This window comes from Clinocottus analis, unplaced genomic scaffold (assembly GCF_023055335.1).
Source record: "Clinocottus analis isolate CAN_PGR_092001 unplaced genomic scaffold, fCliAna1.0.p SCAF_8, whole genome shotgun sequence".
NCBI lineage: Eukaryota > Metazoa > Chordata > Actinopteri > Perciformes > Cottidae > Clinocottus > Clinocottus analis.
Window position 1 is genome coordinate 8,169,139 of NW_027176240.1, and position 21,381 is coordinate 8,190,519.

At 40.3% G+C, this 21,381-nt stretch overlaps 1 protein-coding gene across 1 annotated transcript in view; it reads left to right on the plus strand.

Moving 5' to 3' along the window:
- Window positions 1–5,775: 5,775 nt before the first annotated feature.
- Window positions 5,776–21,381, plus strand: part of LOC137780074 (E3 ubiquitin-protein ligase NEURL1-like) — a 29,496-nt gene continuing 13,890 nt past the window's right edge. Inside the window, exons 1-3 of the mRNA XM_068568408.1 lie at window positions 5,776–5,990; window positions 10,559–10,800; window positions 12,307–12,628. Coding sequence (XP_068424509.1) covers window positions 5,957–5,990; window positions 10,559–10,800; window positions 12,307–12,628 — 598 coding nt within the window. The 5' untranslated portion in view covers window positions 5,776–5,956. The remainder of the gene's footprint in view (window positions 5,991–10,558; window positions 10,801–12,306; window positions 12,629–21,381) is intronic.

Genomic DNA, 21,381 nt, shown 5'->3' on the forward strand with positions numbered 1-21,381 from the left:
AAAACCTCTAATGGGAGGCGTCCAGGAGGCATCCGGATTAGATGCCCGAACCACCTCAGCTGACTCCTTTCGATACGAAGGAGTAGAGGCTCAACTCCAAGCTCCCCTCTGATGTCCGAGCTCCTTAACCTAACTCTCAGGCTGAGCCCGGCCACCCTGAGGAGGAAAATCATTTCGGCCGCTTGTATCCGCAACCTCCTTCTTTCGGTCACGACCCAGAGTTTGTGACCTTAGGTGAGGGTCGGAACGTAGAACGACCAGTGAATGGAGAGCTTCGCCTTCCGACTAAGCTCCCTCTTCACCAAGACGGACCGGTACAGCGCAGCAGTAAAACAAGATAGAAACATATCTTTTTGAATATTTTATGTAAGGTCCATGACAATGATTAAAACTCAGCTTGAAAAAGCACAACATCAAGGTTTTACACTGCTTATGTCTGATAAACAAGTTAAACTTCAAACCCTTTTTGTATTTGTTCTGTAAATTGGCCTCCTCTTCTCTGTCTTTAAGGTGTATGGTATAGTTAGAGACTTCCTCTGAGTACAAAAACAGTGCATAAATAACTTTATAATATACAGCAATATATGTAGGTCTACATAAATGCTGTGTAGGTCAAAGTAAACTGGATTTCGATTTTTTTCAGGATGAAACCTGTCATTTTCTACTCACCCTATACCAGTTATAACTCCAATAAAGATATGACTGACAGCTTCAGGTGAACCCGCCCCTTTCATCCCCGAATTTGCTGATGTTTATGGAACCATCTATTCAGACAGAGAAAGAAAAAAACATAGCATAAAACGTCGGTCAAATTTTCCTGAATACCTCATTATATTCCTTGCTCACGGTACTCCGGTGGCGTGGTGGGACTGTCGTTTGTTTACAACAAAGCGTAGTCACTGAGGAAAATAGAGGGGATAATGACTGGACCCACATTGCAATTGTTTGGCTAAAAACACCTGATTGTTATGGTCCATGAGTTAGTTTGAGAAATGTGATGTTTATTTTATACAGGATTGTGACTGTAAAAGAACGTCTCTTTAAATGTCAGATAGGAAAAGGCCGCGATGGAGCTGTGAGAGCTAAATCAGCATCCATCTAACAGTCATTCATATGTCAGCAGAGTTTTGATTTAACATGTGGGTGAGACGATAACGATACTTTTTTTTTTTTTTAAACAAATTATTATGAGAAGCGTCCATTTTACCTGGCCAAAAGGATGGAAATTAAAGTTAAATTTAAGTACAAAGATGGATGAAAAATGAATTCCAAATGTATTTCTTTCCAAAAATAATATACCAAATGATCCCATCTTTGCTAGTCACATAAGGTTTACTTTGAAGAAATGTCTGTTAACTCCTGCTGAGACATACCCAGTAAAGTGTAACTAAAAACAGTGTTATCAATCAAATATGGTCAATCTAAATATTTTGACTGTGGTCCTGCCACTCGTTTACCCTACATGGGAAACATTTGTCCTGACCCAGGAGTCAGTGTGTCAAGTTGTGCCGTTGGGTGCGTTTATCCATCTTGGTTACATGTCAACAGTAATTACCCTTCGAGGAAGGCAAAGTAAACTGCTGAGGCTTTACAGTAACGAGAGTTATTGCATGATTAAAGAGATGACTGAATGTTGCACTGTTTTATCTTACAGGATAAAGAACTTCTCAGGGAGTTAATTCCTAGTCCCTCCGGTCTTTAAACACATCATAATGATGATCCTTCAGTTCAACAGTCTCTGGATTACCGCACACCGCTCAACGCCAGGCGAAATAAAATCCTAAGCAAGCTCATAATGCTTTTACGTTCATTTTGTCAGAACCCTTCGCTCAAAAACTGTTGAAGCCTCTGGACAACTTTCTATCAAAGTGAGAAAGAAAAGAAATGCAGTATATGAAAACCTATTTTCTTGCAGTTAAATGTTTGTTTGTCTGCATATTTTTGCCACTAAATGTAAAAACCGGTAGAACCTCGAACAACTGATGTCGAAATTATTCTTGAGAGAATACTTTTCCAATAATTACTATGGATTCTGGTCATTATATGTCGTGTGTGATTCCCTTCTAGCTAAATCTTACCTAGTGGCAATCTCACGATCAATACACTTTCCCCTTGTATCTTCCGTACGTAACCTGTCACTTTTAAACGCTGTGCGACAACTTGACTTCACCTTTGATACATGCCTGCCGGGTGCAGTTCCTTTTCCGCTGACTCCCTCCGCTGAGGTTCATATGATGATCTTGTGTTGCTTTGTAATGTTTTGCATATGGCTGCAGGGCGAGGGGCCAAACTCTGAGTTGAATGATGTTTTTGTTCAACATCATCATCCCAGAAGAGAGCAAGCATGCACACGGCTGCCTCAAACAAGGTTGTCAAGATGTCCGTGGAGGCCGCACGCCAGCACACCCCACCAGGCAGCTGCTGCCTGCCAGGCACCCATCTACAAATAATCTATTGTGGGAGGAGGTGTCAGTCTGTTCTGTGCGGGCATACAGTGTTTAATTAGAGCGAAAAGTTCAAAGCTATTGAAGAAAGCTAGGTGATAACAATCATTCTGAAAGGTGCTGAGAATATAGTAGTATTTGATTTAAAGCAAATTGTGCAAATTGTGACGCTTCAGCTTCATGAGTACATCCATTACTAAGCCGGCACAAGCCCAGGGGCCCCCTGACCTCTTGGGCCTGTGCCCACAGTAAACATTTCATGATGAAAAGTCAATGAAATTACTACAAGGAGAAGAAAGCAACCACAAAGAGTTGTAAAACGACACAAAACGACCACAAAGGGATACAAAATGAGCGCAGAAAGACACACAACTAGCACAAAGAGACATGAAACAACTACCAAGAGATTCAAACTGACAGCAAAAAGGCACAGAGCACAGATATGCTAATTTTTGATGAAGAGATCCAAAATGAACTATAAAGAGATACAAAATTACACCAAAAAGACACAAAACATCCACAAAGAGACGTAAAACGATCACAATAAGATCTAAAAAATACCAGAATGAGAGACTAACTGACAACAATACGCACAAAGAACCACCAAAAATAAGCAAAACTACTACTATAAGGAGACGTAAAATGATCGACAACAAAGGGAAGAAAAATGACCACAAAGTAAGACAAAAAGATTTCTAATGATACGTCAATGTAAAAGTTGATATACTAGGAAGTACCTACATCCTCTATTATGCAATGACAGGTATATCTTCTGGTTTGACACAATACAATGGTGCGTTCAGGCAAAAAATAATGAGTTTTTGTAATTGATATTGTACTATTGCCAGATATTTGCATCGCTTCCTGCATGATGAGTGGCATGTTGCTGGGATATTACTGTAGGTCACAAGGCATCATATTTTATTATTTCACGGTGAACAACACTTCTCCTTGTATTACAGAACAGCCAATCAGATTTTGACAGGCCAGCGATCAGGTGGCATGTCAAACTCCATTAAGCATGACTGTGATGGCTACAGGGTCCATGCCATAAATTCCTAAGTGTTTTGTTTACACTTTTTGCTTTGATATTATTGGTTCATCTCAATTTTCTGTGACGAATGAAATCAGTTTGACAACTTTCATAGACAATCACTATGTAATATGCCCTCCCCTCCCTCAACCTACCAACCCAGTTGTATGGCTTAACCCTCGTTGCAAATTGCTTACAGACAGTCAAGTAAACCGCAATCAGTTTGTATAAACAGCATGAGAATATAGCTCATGCTACTGAGCCAATACAGTGTCTCACAGGCCTGGCTGCTGACACACGTTACGTAAACATTAAGGCGACAAGGCAGATCCTCAGAGGTGCCCGCTGAACCTCTGGAGCCCGAACAAGTTGCTCCTTTACATTAAAAGAAACCGGGGACAATCTGTCTTAGAGTTAAGTTGATATGATCAGATTTTATTGAACCAACGTCTTTTAGGTGGTCCGCAGCAACATATTGTGCAGCCCAAGAACATGACATGAAATGCATGCCTTATATTTTCATCATCCGTGAACCATTTCTATACTTTTATTTATTTGAAATCCCTTATTAGTCCCACAAGGGTAAATGTATGATCTGATATTGTAACCCATCCTTAGTAATTAAGGAGCAACTGGGCATTCAGTGTCTCGCTCAAGGACACTTCCACATGCAAACTATGGGAGACCAGGGATCGAACCGGCTACCTTGTGGTTTAACGGCGACCATTCTCCCCATGCGCTACAGCCGCCCAATTTTGTTAGCTTCTGCAAATACCTGCAAAGAGGTGGATTTGGTGCATTCTGGCGTCTCAATGTTTAATAAACACCCGTCTTTCAGCCAGGAGACCGCTGGTCATTCGCCATGTTAAACGATTTACTTATCACCTTACTTGTCTACTTCAGTGACAGCGCTTCTGTAACAACGGTCTTTTCCAAAACGTAACTAAGTAGTTGTGTTGCCTAAATTGGAGTTGTTTCCTGTGAAGATCTAACTTTTTATTTTTGAAAAGACTGTTTGCAGGTAACAAATGTAAACGTAAATCGACACGACGTGTTGCTGGCTTTTGCTGGAATGAGCTTGAAAAATTAGGAGAAACTTTTCCTAAGGGTATCATACAAACTGTTCTACTGTATACAAGGACGCGTTGTATATGTGAATTCATTTGTGCCTTTTCCCTCAATAATTTGTTGATGAATAATGAATTTGACAGTTTCCATAACTCCATTGGCAAGACAAGCCATACAATCTACAAGCATTCAAATTCAAATCCTAAAAAACTGTGTTGAGTAAAGCTCCTGGCTTTCGATGAAAAAAATCCCTGCAAAGCCTTAAACATTCAGCAGGTTGGAATAAACATCCAGTGTGACATCAATATATTATTGGTCAGTTTCAGGATGGGTTCTTGAAAACTGTTTCATGGGTTTCTGCTAAATCCACTTATTTTCTTTCCCTGCACGTGTATCTTCCCATCTACAGAAGACTGGCAACATGTCAGTTTCTTTGTAATGTAAACAAAGACAAACACTGGCCTGTATTTTGAAAATGAAAGAGGTCAAAGAAGGTGAGGGCAGCACATAGAGGTTAGGGCTAATCCTAACCCACATCAACAACCCCACCAAACCCAGATGGATGCTGTGCATCTTCAGGGACAGTCTACAGGAGTCGGGGAAAGACAGGGCATGCTTGAATGGTGACATGGTCACTTATCAGAACCTCAAATATAAAGGCAGAAAAAAATGTATCTTGTGAGTCTCTACAGAGGTTTAAAATGTACATAAGTGTCCTCTTGGAGTCATCTGAATGATGACAGTGATGCATTGCTTGTAGATAATCTCGACCAGAGGTTCTCAACCTTTTTTCCCTGTGGAATTTTTGTTTCAGCCAAGTACACCCTAACCAGCACAAAGCATTTTGCGTTGAAAAAACATTGTAAATACACAGCGCTGTGCCACCATCGTGTGATTTAATGTAAAACATCTACAATCCAGTGTAAGAACTTACACTTATGTCATTGAATATTTGAAATAACTATTTTTAAAGGATTTTTTTTTTGAAATAATGCAAGTTTTATATATCTCACGTACCCCCTACGGTGCATTCACGTACCCCCAGGAGAACTATTACCCCTATTTGAGAACCACTACACAGCCCCTTTGTGGTAGTCACAGCGTTAATAGTCCCGGGAAGCCACACCTCCACCACCTTGTATGTTAATTTCAGCGTGATCTGGTTCGGAGTGGAGGGAGCCGCGGAGTGCCCGGATCCGCTGCGTGCCTGCCGCTTCATGTCGATGAGGCTCTGGACTGACACAACCTGCCGCTGAGTTAATCTCGGGAGTTTTTTTTTTTTTTTTTTTTTTTTTTAAACCGTGAACGCCCTCGTGTTCGTGCAATGTCGCCGCTGAGGACGCGCAGCTGAGTGAATACTGTGGATCCCGCCGGCAGTTCCAGAGGAGGTGAAAGCACCTTGCATCCAGCCATGGGGGGTCAGATCACCAGGAACACCTTCTACGGTAAGGACATCTGCCATCACGGGTATTGATTTGTTATAACTAATTATTGCATTATTATTAGGACACGACGTAGTCGAGTTGGAAGCGTGCGTTTGCAGCCTCGAGCCTGTCTGCACGAAAAAAGTGTAGGCGTCCTGGTTGACTAAAATAAATGAGAAGTGAAGAAAAGCCAAGTGTTTCCACCTCCTGTAAGTCACGACTGGCTTTGACTAGTCACAATGTGATAACCCCTGTGCATTATGATGCTATAAAAACGTCCAAGAGATGCATGTTTCTCAATAGTGCTCTTCTGCTTCGTGAATCTGACTTTCAGAACAATTTAAAGAGGTCAGAAAGGATGAACTGAAGTTGCTTCATAACTTTTCTCATATGGTTTGCTATTTGTTTGAAAGTGATACACTCACAGGCTTCCTGAATGCCTCCATGGTGATACACTGTCACAGCTTTATGATCTTTTATCTTTCTAGTCACAACAGATCATACACTTATTATACAGGTGCATTGTTTTTATTCATACATTTTCAGATTTCAGTTAAGATAAAGTGGTATCTATCTAACTAACTAGCTCATACAAACAATGTAGTGTTTTATTTCCTTAGTTACTCATTAGTTATTTTCAAAATCAATCATAATGTCTGTTGTTTTCATTTGCTTTCTGTAAGTGGTACATGCATTCAACATGTATACCTGAACTTGTGTTCTGTAATGCAATTTAAATGTAAACAGCATTGTTGTTTTAGTAAGACCATGCATATTAATAGTTTGTTTTATATTCGGACAACTTTAAAGCGTTCACAATAGTTAGTGATTATATTAATTATAGTGTTGCAACAATAATGAATGGATTAGTTGATTTTCAGAAAATGTGTCACAAATTATTTTGATAATCATTTAATCACTTAGGTTTGTAAGCAAAGATGCATCATGTTCTCTTGTTCCAGCTTCTTAAATGTAATAATGCAGTTTTTCTGAAGTATCCTGTTCTAGAAAACATTGGCCCATCCACCAAGAGCTCAGTCAGGGCCCTAAATATGTCGTCCCTGTCATGTTGCAGGGCCTCTGTCCAGCTCACAGGCTCATGAATCATTCAGCTCACCTCATTTTGGAAACTGCAAGATTGTATTACTGAAGTTTAGATATCAGAGTGTAATGTTAGCACAGAGGTTAAACCATTTTGCAAGAAAGATGAAGTAACATTGGATTCATTATCTCAAAAACGGTGCTACACTTTTGGCTTGTGTCCCCCGGTTCATAAAATATAGCTTCAAAACAAGCAGTACTGATGATTCATTACTAAATATTACTAAAGAAAATCAATAAAATTAAACACTTCCTGGTTCCAGCTGCTAAAATGTTTGTTTTTTGGTTTTCGTTATCTGCCCGCAACTTTACAGTAGATTACAATGTAAACATTGTACATACCTGTTAGCCTGGGGGATAACAAGGGCTTTGCTTAAAGCCTCTTATGTAAAACTAAAAACAAACCTCTTTAAAGTCCATAATATCAACTAACTTCCAATTGCTTCTAACAGACTTTTGCACTAAAAAATGTTTTGGACTTATTCCCAGAGGCCTCTAACTTTGTCCACCGATTTAATACTCTTCTATCGTTTACAAAGCACAATATTTCCTGTGAAGGAAACAGCCAACTGGGGAGACTATCAGGCGGAGGTTGTTTTTTTTTTTTCTCTTTTAGAGGATAATTCATAACATGTCACCAGATGAAAAATGGACAGCATTGTAAAAGTAACAGAGCTAATACACAGTGATACAGACGGGAAGATGTTTTAAAATGTTTCAAGTTTTGTATAAGAATCATTGTACTGAAACCACACAAGCTATGACATATTTGCAAAAGCTAAAAACATATACATGCCCCTTGGCTCTGTCGGATGCTTCCTGCGAGTACTTGTGTTGTGAGCGACCACTGAGCCTCCACTGTGAACGTCACACCGCATTAGGGCCTCTGTTGGGGCTCCTTAGTGAGCCCAAGCCCGGGGATGAAACACAAAGTAAGAGGCCAGGTGACATTGGCCAGGGCCACTCTTTGTCTCTGCAATGTTTGTCCTATCCAATTAATGACAGCAAAGGACGTCAGGTGGTGTGCGATGGTGCATTAAGTAATATTATCCTTCCTTAAGTTGCTCATCTGACATTCGTCATGGCACCTCTCTTTTATCATGACAGGGCTCTGGTCACTGTTTACTCCGATGTCTCCGTCAGTTTGCATGACTTTTTAAACACACTTTAATAGCCACTGTGTCATCAGCACTTTTGGCTCTAAGCAGCTGTCATTCCCATTAAATCAAATGTACTATTTGTATTATTCAATTGATTTACTTATCCAACTTCATTCATAGTTAATAAAGTCTTCTGTGCACTCTGAATGCTGCAAACCCAAGATGCCTGGAATGTGAAATAGAAAACCGGAGAATTTGAATTCAACGCATCTGAAATGTTATCAATGTAATAAAAAAGTGATTGGTTATTGGACTCTTGGTCTGATGGTCGAGCACAAGGCCTGTGAGGTGTCGCTCTCATTTCAGACTTTACAGGAATTGCACTATCCAGTCTTGGCCCTGGTTGTTAATGGAGTACAATACAGTCCTGTTTTGTTTTCCAGAAGACATCATGTCTGACATGACATCATGGATGCAATATGGTTAAAGGATTTGTTATGACTTCATTTAAGACCACTGTTGTGCACAGAGCACAATTCAACATTGTTCCGCAGCGACAAGAGCATGCGAAGAGCTTAACAAATACACTGAACTGAGCCCAAAACACTTGGCAGAGCCTCTGTGATTGTGATGTGAAGGGAAAAACTCCTAGTTCCTAGTTTAACCTCAACAAATGAAAGGTTTTAACATACAATAGGGTTGCTTCATCAGAACTGGTCGCCAAAGTCACATGATTAGTCAGTGCCAATCCTGACAGTGTTGAATGATTTTGTCTCCAGGGTACAATATAAACCTCTTGACTCTCCAAGGTCACTCAAAGGAAAGCAAGAATAGTCGTCTTTCAACAGCGACTCATATAGTCTCCTCCTCCCACGAACAAACACAGCAGCTCCTCCACAGTCTTCCAAATTTAGGTGTGAAAATACAAACAGTTCTCAAGGACTAAGAAGTGTTAATGAGGCCTGAATTATTTATTTGGATTTAAATCTCGGCATATTGGCTGGATTTTATGGTGCCTGAATACTTTTGAATGTCATTTTAGAGAGGAGGATTTAAGTATTGTAGTACATCAAATCGCTTGATGAGCATATATGTGACCATGTCATCTGTCAACTCTGAATAATCCTGCCTTACGTAGAATGAGAACCCAATGTCTGCGAGAAACCACACCACAGTGACCTTGGTGTTGTGCTTTGAAGAGAGAACTGTAAGAAGACAAATAAGGGGAGTCCCTTCATGAAAGGGAATGAGTGGGAGATCAGGCTCATGATGACATCGAGCAAACTCTTCATTTGAAAACCCCAAAATATGTTTTGCTCTATTATGAGGTTACTGTAAGTGGGATCTGTCATCATTCTCTCATTTTCACACAGGAAAAGCTCTGCTGCACGAGTCAAATGTTCCCATTTGAGTCAGCTGTTGTGACTTCCTGACCGGGAAAACACGAGTATTGTCACAAAACCTCAATTAGAAATAGTGTTTTTCTTTTTTTTTCTTCCCATTCTGATAAGGCAGGTAGTGTTCACTTGACTCTCAGGCAAAAATACTGTGATTAATATGCACCCTTTAAAACATGAGCCACAACTGGAAATAACATGTAACATGCCTCGCTATTTTAGGAGTAGCCTTGAATATATACAGCCAGCTGAACATATACGCATTAAGAACTCCTGTAAGATCTTAAAGCTTGCTTGCTGCTACGATAAGTCAGCTGTTGGAGATAAAGTTAGAGCATCTTTCATGTTAGCTAATCATTTTGGTTTTCTTTGTCCTCCATTTCCTCCTCTCTTCTAATTGTTGTACAAATATGTTCCAGCACAATGTTATATATTATTCTGCTTATTCTTTATAAGAACAAGCAGAATAATACATACAAAACGTTCTTGGTGTTACTGCTGATGAACATTTACTGAAAAAAAAGAGTATTTAGTATGAGCGTCTCACAGCTAGATTGTTCTCCTTAATTGTGTAACCAAGGGAGTGATTATGTCCTTGAATTAATTTTTCCATCCAAAGACACTCTCGTACGTACTTTACCTTGCACATTGTTCTTCCACGCCAGTTGTAGTATATGTGTGGTTGCACTGTGCTACCTTGTGAACCTGAAAACGGAGCCCAAGTAGATTATTTGAATTATTTTTTACTTCATTGGATGTGACAGGAAAAGGTGAGCTGTGTGAGAGTAAATTACATGCGACAGCAGGTCACAACCAGATGTCCTCACAATGTTACAATATATTAAAAATAAAGCCTGCGGTGGTGCAGACTGTGTCCTCTAATATTCTAATCTAATTTCAAATGTGGGTATTTTACTGTAGATTCTGCCCCAAGAAGAATTTATTCAGTAATGCATTTTCTTCAAGTAACCATTTTTCTTTCCCCACGTAGATTCTCTGAACGGACCATTTCCCGCCACATCTCACCGATGCCATCACAAGCCCAAGCGCTGCCCGCCCATCCAGCCGTGTGGAAGTCTGTCCTCCTTCCCTCTCCTCTTCCATCCAAGCACTAAGGGCTCGCAGATCGTCATGGACATGTCCCAGAGGACTGTGAAGAGACAGGCTAGCTTCTGCAACGCCATCACCTTCAGCAACAGACCTATTGCTGTGTATGAGCAAGTTCGACTGAAGGTGAAACTATAGCCGTGTCCGAGTTACAAATAATAATGTATCTTAAGTCTGATCATGTTTTGAGAATACAAGCTGTAAACAGTGGAAAAAGGTCAAAAGGAGATCAACTGAAAGATCCCAGCATGAGTAACTACAGAATATTAAAACATAATTAAAGTCAATAAACGTCTGAGTAGGGCATTGATAGAAACTATTGGGACATATTTCAAAAAATGAAAATTTAGGAAGTTATCATAATAGAAAAATGTACTTTTACAAGACCTCAGAAAATTAAGGATAAACTGAAAAACTATATATTTAAATGTCAAGCCTTTTTTTTCCGAATTTCAACATAAAAGCTGTAATTTGTCGCATGAGATTGTTTCCTCCTCCTCGTTTTGAAGTTTCACTCATCAAAAGAAAAGAAAATGGCTCTTGAATAATTTGTGAAACATGATATGAAACAACCCCGAGGATTACAACACGACCAACATTAGTCATCCTGATGGCTTTCATCATTTCCTGTAAAAAAAACAACATTCATTTTCAAAACCATGCAGTGCACCAATTTCTTAGAACTATTATTACTGCCAAGATAGTACACACTCAACATACGTATTTTGTCATATTAGTATTTACAGTAGAGAGTAGTGACAAATTGAGACACTAATTGTGACATTGATAAGTAGGTTAAAGTCCTCTCTCCCATTCACTCCTCTCAGCGTTTTATTTTTCTCGCCTCTCTCTCTCTCTCTCTCTCTCTCTCTCTCTCTCTCTCTCTCTCTCTCTCTCTCTCTCTATCTCTCTCTCTCTCTCTCTCTCCATCCCCCGTCTTTGCTCTCCCCTGTTTTGTATTTCTCTCTTTTCTCTGCTCTTGTGTGGGCCAAAGCAGCAGCAGCTTAGAACAAGTTTCCACTTCACCTATCGGGCCATCTATGTCTCGAAAGTGAGAGAGCAGGGCAAGCATTGCCATGTGAGGAACACTGATATCTGGCACGGTAAATGCAAAGTAAATGGGCTCAAAGTAAGACAAAAATTGTTAGCATGTGATAAAAATACCAAGATAACTAGTCTTAGTTTGATTAAAATTGATTTTTAGCTCACAGCTTGGCACTATGGATGGCTATGTTGGTCTATGGGTTGTATCTCCAGATTATCTATTGGAACTATTGGATGAATTGCCATGAAATATGGTACAGCCATTGAAGTCCCCTTCAGGATAAAATGTAGAAACTTAATCTAGCGCCAGGTAAAACATTTTATTTATCTAATACTTTGGTTTTAGACCAAATATCTACAAAAATAATGACTCTCTTATCATCCTCTTTTCGTTTAGTGCTTATGAGCTTATATCAGATGCTAATTTGACCAATCAGCTCACAGTAGTGCGGGGCCAAAAGTCTCCCTCAAAGAGCCTCTAGCACGGCTGTCTTTTTACCTTATAGTTCACACAAAAAAGATAATAGAAAATGTAAAGATTCATCTTGAATTGATCACTTTCATGAATTAAAAACATGTCTTCTCCAGATCACTAAAAAGCAGTGCTGCTGGAGCGGTGCTCTGCGTCTTGGTTTTACATCCAAAGACCCATCGAGGATCAACCCAGACACTTTGCCGAAGTACGCCTGCCCCGACCTGGTTTCCCAGAGCGGCTTCTGGGCAAAAGCCCTACCGGAGGAGCTCTCCAACGAGGGAAACGTCATCTCCTTCTGGGTGGACAAGAAGGGCCGGGTGTTTTACCGCATTAATGACTTCAGCCCGATGCTGTTCTTCAGCGGGGTTCATGTCTCTGGACCGCTGTGGGCTCTCATAGACATCTACGGCCTCACCAGGGGGGTCCAGCTGCTGGGTGAGTCATGCATACAAAACTAGGTCCTTTCCAGGAAATGATTACTCCGTTAAAATTCTGACCCTCTAAATTACAATTCATCCAATATTTATATATCTATATCTGCAAAAACTAATTGACATTCCCGGCAGCCTCAGCGGTACTTTGTGTTTGGTATTTAGCTCAAAGCACGGGACAGACCTCACAGAGTCTTGTTACTATAATGCCTCGCTACTCGAAACCTTTCTGCAGCTGATGTTTTTTTCAGTGTGAGTGGTTAAAAGGTGATGTTACATACAGCTGCTCCACTTTTCTCACTCTCACCAAATAGCTCAGTGGAAAAAGATGGTGAAAGATTAGGTCGATTGTATAGTTACCACGGTCGTTAGTATCAAAGAAATTTCCCTCGAGGGGGAATTTCAAAATGTCTGAAGTCCTTTCTAACAAGTTCTACGTGCTGTTTAAAGGGTCATTACATCAAAGAAATTAAGAGCAAACAGGTCCTCCACAATTATTAACAGCAGTTTTTCACCGCACTGAATTATCTCAAGTATGTTTGGATTGTACACTGAGATGCATTTATGGAACACATCATGCATCAAAAACAGCTGTCTCTATTTTGGAAAACAAAACAAAACTATGCAAAAGAGATAAATAGGGATCCTTGTGGACGCCTCAGTACTTATTTATAACCATTTCCAAGAATTGTGTGGCCTCTCTCCAAAGAATAGAGGCTGTCACATTATTAATAAAAATAGAGGAGGCTCCCATATTGTGTAGATAGTGCCATTTAACCTAATTTCTCCCTGTGTGGTTGACAGCGAGAAGCATGCTATCTGGTGTTGGGCTGTTTGGTATCCAGCGCTAGAGTGCCACTATCTGGGGTTCACTGGCCTTGCGGTGTTGATCAGCACACAGCTCTTGTTGAAGAACAAGAGGAGTGAGTTGGTCATCCCCAGAGGATGCACAAAGAGGAGGGATGATGTCAGGTAATGACATGTCTGGGGTGATTTTTCCAAACAGTCAAACCAGAGGAACGCCCTTTGCATCCAAGTCAGAATTCAACTTCAAACACCCTTAACAAAGATTCCCAATTAAATAGTATAGTAAAACAAGAGACTGTTTCTATTTTACAATTAAAATGGAAAGATCCCTTAATGTTTAGTCATAGGTCATGTAATCCGTGCCTGTGAATGAGGCTGGGAGCCCTAAATCCCACTGTTTCTACTCTGGTTTTCCCACATCGATCACCTTTATCCCCACATTGATGGCTTAAACCCAAAAGCCTCGGCCCTCAGTCAGCTAAAGGATCACTTGGCTATCGGCTTTCCTCTATAGCCCGAGAGCTTCACTCTTGGAGAGCATGGTATATCTCAAAGGCCCAGTATTGTCTCGGCAGTTGGCTGAAGTTCAGCAAACACTTAGTCTCTGAAATATGGGCGGACACATCAAAGTCTGGTGTTGTGAACTGGCACATTTGCATATTTTCCTTCAACTGAAGGGTGCATTTAGTTTCCTAATGATGCTTACACTTGGGTCCGATATTAAGGCTGCACCAGCTTGATAGATTGAACCAAATTGCACCTGTTGTGGGCTTTTTATCACACAATCTGTCCAGGTGGGAGTTACAGATCTGCTGCAGTTGTTTTCTTTTACAGGAGACAAATGGAGCGTGGGGCTGTGAATGAGCTCTGTGGACCGGAGAGAATGGCTTGGTGAGGTGACCTTGATTTGGCTTTCGAGATAAATGTGCAAGACAGTGAAAATATGAGAGAAAGTCAGTTGAGATAGACTTGTTGACATAAGTGCTATAGATTGGTGTGTCAGCGGAAAAACATGTTTTTAGAGCTTACGGTTTTATTAAAGGGGAACTCCACGAATTGGACACATGCGGATCAGATTACTTGTCACAAAGAGTAGCAGTCACTCTTTTGAGACAGTTGTATAATGTCTTCTGTGGCTTTAAAGGTGTACTCCATCAATTTTCGGATTGCAGCGAGGGCTGACACCTTCTGGTCGGTTGGTCGACAGGTTGGACCTTTGTGTGTGTGTGTGTGTGTCTGTGTCTGTGTGTGTGTGTGTGTCTATATTGAAGGGTTTCTAGTTTTGCTGCTATTCTACAACAAAGAAAACGGTTTGAAACGAGCCGTATACCTATCGTCTACCTACTCTTGTACTGCAGTGCTCCCGAGGTGAGCTTGTCCCTGTCTCAGCTTTCAGTTCTGACAGTTGTGCTTCTATAATGCATAAAGTTGGTGGTTTGAGGGCTGAACTTGGGTGGTTGCATATTTGTGCTGTATTAGCTCTCTCTGTTCAGGTGGCTGCAGCTATTAAAAACCCTGACCTGATATCACTAGTTGATAGGCTTTGAGTGCAAACATATTGGCAATACATTTGATCCAATGAATAGCCTGGTCTGCTTTGAGTATGTTGTTATAATTTAAGTATAAAACACTTAAACTAATCGATTAATATTGATAAGTTGAAGAGACTACAGCCCTAATAGCAGCTCTTTAACATTGTTAGACTCGATCGCTGGATATCTTTGTTTCCGCATTTTTCTTCACTGTCAAAAACTGGCCCCTACATTAATCCCACAATGCGATTTGAAAGAGATTAAGATGTGTTATGCTAGCTGGAGCTAATGTAGGCTCATGCCGCTAGCTTCAAGCATAGAAGAGGAGCGGCCTACGGCGGTCTGGTAACTTCACTTCCCTCGAACTCAACACCCCGAGATGTTTTCATCTTCAAACTGAGAATGACTTAACCGACGTCACTTTAGGCGATGTATTAGATTTCATGCATGCATACAGTGGAATCCCCCATGAGCTCTCAACAGACTTCATGTGTAAAATTGGGAGTTCCCCTTTAATGTCTGAGAAAATTACCTTGATGATGTCATGAGGGTTATTTGGACCTGAGTTTGAGATTTCATATTCTGCAGTTACAAACTGAGATGTGGGGTTTCAAAGATAGGAACATTTACCATGAAGGGAAGATGGTATTAAGTTGAATTGTGAGATTTGTAGGATTTAAAGTGCCGGACTGTGACCAAAAAAGTCAGGATATCACAATATCTGCTGCTCAGAGTTCAACCTTTCTGTTGTTAATCTGTCTTTTGTGAGACCCCCAACATTAGGAGAGTCCTTCTTTGAGTTTATGTTTAGAAAATATAGATATAAGTAGTGATAACAAATCTCCATTAAACCATTGTTTCACTGAGCTGAACCATTCTTGTGATGTGACCTCATTCAGCAGCGGACACAACCATCAGCTCAGACCAATCAGCCTTCCCTCTCTCTTATTTTAGGGCCTGCGCACTGAGGATAACCTTATCTGATCACATCCTTCATGTGAATAGCTTCCTCATCTTAAATAATCCATTGATTAATTATGAAAGTGCTCACATTGTCAGCACACATTACCGTATGTGTCACACTTTTTCCACGAACCGCCACCTGAGCATAAACGTCTACTGAAGCCAGTGTTGCAGGCACAATGCGTCATTGCTTTTATGATGAAATATTTTACTGGTTTGATTATTTTTCTTCAACTAATTATTTTTATGATCCTTCCTGGGGGGAATATTTCTATGAAATTCAATCTGAACGCATGATAAAGATAAACTATTTGTTGATTTTTTTTTTTCCTATGGAAGTGATCCATTTTAGCACAAGTACAGTCAGAAGTTTATTGTTTTGATCCCGTGGATGATTTCCATCAAACACCGCTTGTGTCTGTGTGATCTTTTACATCTTTACACACTCTATTAAGGAATTTATCGCAGCTGCTAACCATCGTTGCCTTTTCTGTTCTCTCTGTACAGCCTGCTGCCGAACAGCTTTCCTGCCATCAGGTCTTATTCTGATGTTTAAGGATCTTTTTAAGAGCGGTGTTGTTTCCTCTCTGAGCTTTTATCAAGGGAGTGCAGTTCAGTAGCTAGCCACCCATGCAAGGAGTCAAAGGTGATCCTGAGATCAGTGAGACAGCTTGAAAGCTGAGATGGTGTTGCGTAAGAGAGGAAGCTAAATGAATCTGCTGAAATCAAACTGAGCCTCAGGGGTTGTGCAGACCAACAATGCTGCCCATGCAATTTAAGAAAGATCTGTTACATCACCACACTTGTCCTACTCACGCAGCTATCAATAAAGACTGAAGTGCCTTGCTTGGGTTGTGTACAGAACGGCCTGTGCTATGCTGAGACACATTAGGGCTTGGAGGGAAGGAGAAAGGATTTCCTCAAGTGTATAATATGTCACAAGCAACATAACTGTTATCAATGGACAATTAAGTATTAAGTAAGTATCTAATTACTATATATATATATATTTCTCCAAGCTGTATTAAAAAAAAACTGGCTTTAGATACAACTTTCTGAAGAAAACAAAAGACACACACAAGTTTTATTTTTGGTCAACTTTTCAAGTTTGTTGGAAAAGCTCCAGAAATCAGGTCACAAATAACTTGCATGTGTTTTCACTTTCATGTCCCTAAAGTGAGACACATATGGGATTGCTATACGTTTCTGATGTCAAAGTAACAGTGCTTTACACATACCTCAACAGAATGTGTTTGTTTATGGGACGACTCCGGAGGGACCACGGCATCCATCGTTTTGTACAGGTATGATGGATTCCTTCCAAGTTAGATAGGCAGAGCGAGTCAAAAGCATCCTCTGATGGATGCAAGATGCTCTACTGGGGGTTTGTTTACTAGAGGTAGATGAGTCACTTAATCACTGACAGATTGGTAGTGATCCGTGAGGCCGGCGTCAGCTAACATCATCTGCAACCTGTCTCCCTAGTCATTAGAGAAGAATCCAAAATGGCTGCCAGACTGTCAAGAAGCTGCATGTATCTCAGGTGATTAAGAGGGGGGTGTTGACATCAATCATGTCTGCACATGACATTGCAATGCATTAAGCCTGTAGAGCATCATGGTGGGGAAAGTCTAGTGCTGTATGCTTGTCATGCTCACTAACATCCTAAGAGACATCACTAACGTTTACGCCTCTTGGGACAAAGGGAGCAGTGTTGACGTTTTTGAACGCAGTTTGCATAGATGTAGACTTTGAGTCGTGTTCGTGGCGTGCCTCTAATGGGAGTGGAATTCTGTCTTTATCGATAAAAATACAATGGATGTCCATAAAAGTTTGCACAGCCACTCATGGTCTTCAGAGAATAAAACTGTACGAGTTTGTGGATCTCTGACTTTTAATTAGGTTAGGTTGAATCTTTTACTTAGGTTGAATTTTTTACTTTGCTTGTGAAATATCTCCACTGGAAACATTCATAGTTCCTAGAGTTTGGCTTTGCTGATCCTTAGACTTTTTCTATACTGCCACCATGTCATTTTGTGTAAAATGTCTCTAATATGAATGCCGTTTTTCTGTTCCTGTAAACACTATCTGCACCTTTAAAGCAGTAACCAAAACAAAATCTGCTATTTTATTCAAAAAAATATCATTGTTTGTCTGTCAAACAACTGATCGGTTAATCAATGTATTGTTTTTGATCTAACCAGCATGCTAGAGTTGTCATTTTGAGCACAACCTCTTAAAGCCAGCACGGCTGACGTCTTGTTTCAAATTCATTTCACAGTTTTGTCTAAAACCAAAGATTGCTGCACGCTTGAGTCATATCTGTTTTGTCAACAGATTAAGATCTTTAAATGCTGAAAAGCTCCGTGCTGCACAAACATGTTGGTTTGTTTGAACCTGAGTGTGCAGTACTTTCCTTCCTTTGTGTCTATTTTTGTCCGTGTTCTGTCGGTGTGCCTAACGCTCACTCACTACAGATCTCACTTATTGTTTCACTTGTCAACGCAGATTATGTGGAGTTTCACAGGTTTTGATTTGTGGATGAAATGGTTTTAAATATAGTGGGGTCAGGTAAGTGCAACCTGACACAAGCGGCCAGAAATACTGAGGACTGAGTGAAAAACAAAATGAGGGCTATAAAACATAAAATAGGAGTAAAACTCAGAATGCAGTGGTAAAATCTTTAATCACATGTATTACTCCACAGGCCTTCATGAGAGAGCAGAGCTAAACTCATCTGTTAATTTTGATTGATGAAGACACACGATAAGCCTGAAGGGGTTGATTACTCTCAAGTACTGCAAATGGATCTTGTACCAATATGTTCAATTTCTGGTTGGTTGCTTACTGGAAACTCCTCCAAAAGCAATATTCTGGAAAATCTGTCAATTATCAGTTTCCTGCCAAAGGCACATAGCAGACATACGGGAGAAAAGCAAAGAGAGATGTCAAATGTCCATGTTATAAACATTTAGTAATTGTCTTGAGTTGAGCTGAATTATTTTGGCAGTATTAGACTCAAAGCATGAATCATGCTACAGCCTGTCACTCTTTTTTTCCTCTCTCTGATCACACAAATAAATCAAATGAAAAGTGATCCTTTTTTCAAGGGATGAAACATTTAAACCTGATTATCATGATATTAAGCTTTTTCAAGGCGATGGACCCTGTCCCAAGTTCTCCTCTTTTGGAAGTTGCTGAAGCCTGCAACTTATCTTCAGGTCAAGCGAACCAGTTCAGCCCATGTTGATACCTTTTGGGGGAAAAATTCATGAGGCTAGAAATGATTGAGGGTAAGGCCCTGGTAACCTTGTTCAATTCTAAACAGGTACCCTCTTAGCTTTCCCACCATGTTTGATGCTGAATCTGTAACTTTGCTCCTCGGCATTCAGCCAATCACAAGTCCGTCGCTTCCCAGGGGCAGCAAAGCATAGCCTTACGTGCTAAATCTAACAATGTGTGTATGTACTACCTATTACTTTAACATACATTTTCTTCTACATTGCAGTATTTTAACTGTGACGTTTTCAAGTGTGTAATTGCTTGCAGTAGTTTTATCCTGATTGGCATCTGCAGCTGCACACTTGGCACTATATCCTGATGATAGAAATACATACTCATAGTGTATGAGTCACCTTTTCTTGTATACTGTACTAACTGCCAAAACAATGTACAACCAGGATTAGAGTGTAGTATTTATACATGGGTTGAATTGGGACGCAGATAATCTAGATAACCTAAATTCCAGGGCAAAGGCACTTTAGCGTAGACCCTTGTTTATTACATATATTTATAGACGAGCATGCTATAATACAAAGCTGTAACATGTTTAAGTATATTAACAATGCAACGTTAAACACATTCTGGAGGCAGGACTTCAGGTTGGGAGCTAAACAAGGCTTGTACAGTACGGCAAAGAAAATTGAAGAGAAGAAGATCTTAAATACAAAAGTTAGAACGGATGATAGCAGTTCACCTTGCCCAAGATAATAAGCCAGCAAGAGAAACATGTTGGATGAAGGCAACCATGGTAACGGTGCCTTTGAGGCTGGCGTGAGTCAAGAGCAGACAAAAGAAAGAGCCAAGAAATGATTTAAATAATAAATATGATATTCACAGACTGAGTGAAACATTAAAAGGGAATTTTCTTTCTTTTTTTTGCATTTTGTTTAGCATGAGGGATAAAAGAAATACTAAAGCCAGCTTACTTACAGTTTCTGGAGCAAAATCTTACCCCTTACGCAGTGATTATATTCACTTTAAGTACAACGCACTTTGCTTTTGGTTTTAATGTTATAACTAAATCACAAACTCACCATGCACCTTAACCTCCTTACAAATTGTGTAATTGTTTTTGGGGATTTCCCTGCTAGAGGTTAAGTCATTCTGTCAAGACAGTTGGTTACAATGAAATGAGAGGCCCGGTATAAACTAAAATGTTCTTTGACCTAACATCTGCCAGCATGTGCACCTGCGGGATTCAGGTCTCTATTTATGTGAACTCTGTTTCAAGTGATCTCAGCGCTTGGAATTTATTTGATTTGTTGAACCAAAATAAATGCTGCTGGACAGTCTATTGTGCCTCAGCTGGGATTTAATCAACCCAGATGGAATCGAACAGATTTGCGGAGAAATCAAAATAGAAATCGTAATGGAGCCTGTCAGGTTTTGATCCTGGGAGCCGAGTTGTAGAGAGGGAAGCCTTCTGAGAGGAAACTAATCACTTTCAGATGAACAGAGTTTGGTCCCAGAGAAGACGTTAATGTGTACTTTTGTATTCTGTGTATTTATTGTGCAAATGCGTCTGTGCAGTTTTCATAGAGGGCGTTTCGACCAAAACAATGACATGAATTTATAATCAAAGAAATGTATTTGAGATCAGATTGAAGCAACAAAGTCATCTTCTCAACACTCAAGACATTTGGTTAAAAAAAAAAAAAGGGATTCAAAGCAGTGCTGTGTGTGAAAGTGCTTGGTGTTGTATGCATGCGCTGTATATACACTTTAGTTAAGCTTGGCTGGAAACACTGTGCCCTTGTGACATCCCTGAAGTGCTGAGCGTCGTTTTCACTGCAGTCATTCGTCACCTTTCTTTCCACGATCACGAAGCCGAAGACTCCACATGATCTCTCAAAAACGCCACATATGTGGCTCCTATTGCAGATGGCATCTGAGCTGCTTAAACTGTTGGGCGTCTCCCTGTATCAATATTGCCCCCCCCTACTCACCCTCCGCTTCACACTCATATACTTGTTCCATTATCTTGAGTGGGATACCTCTCCTTAAAAGCTCATCAATGCAGATTTCCCCCTGAAGCTTGTTCTCTTTTTTCCCCCTCTGATAAGCCCTTCCTTCTCCTTTTTGGGACAGATTCCCCCCACACACCTTTTTCTCACAGCCTCCTCTCTCATGACAGATGACTTCACTCCCTCATTCGAGACAGAGCCCTGGATAG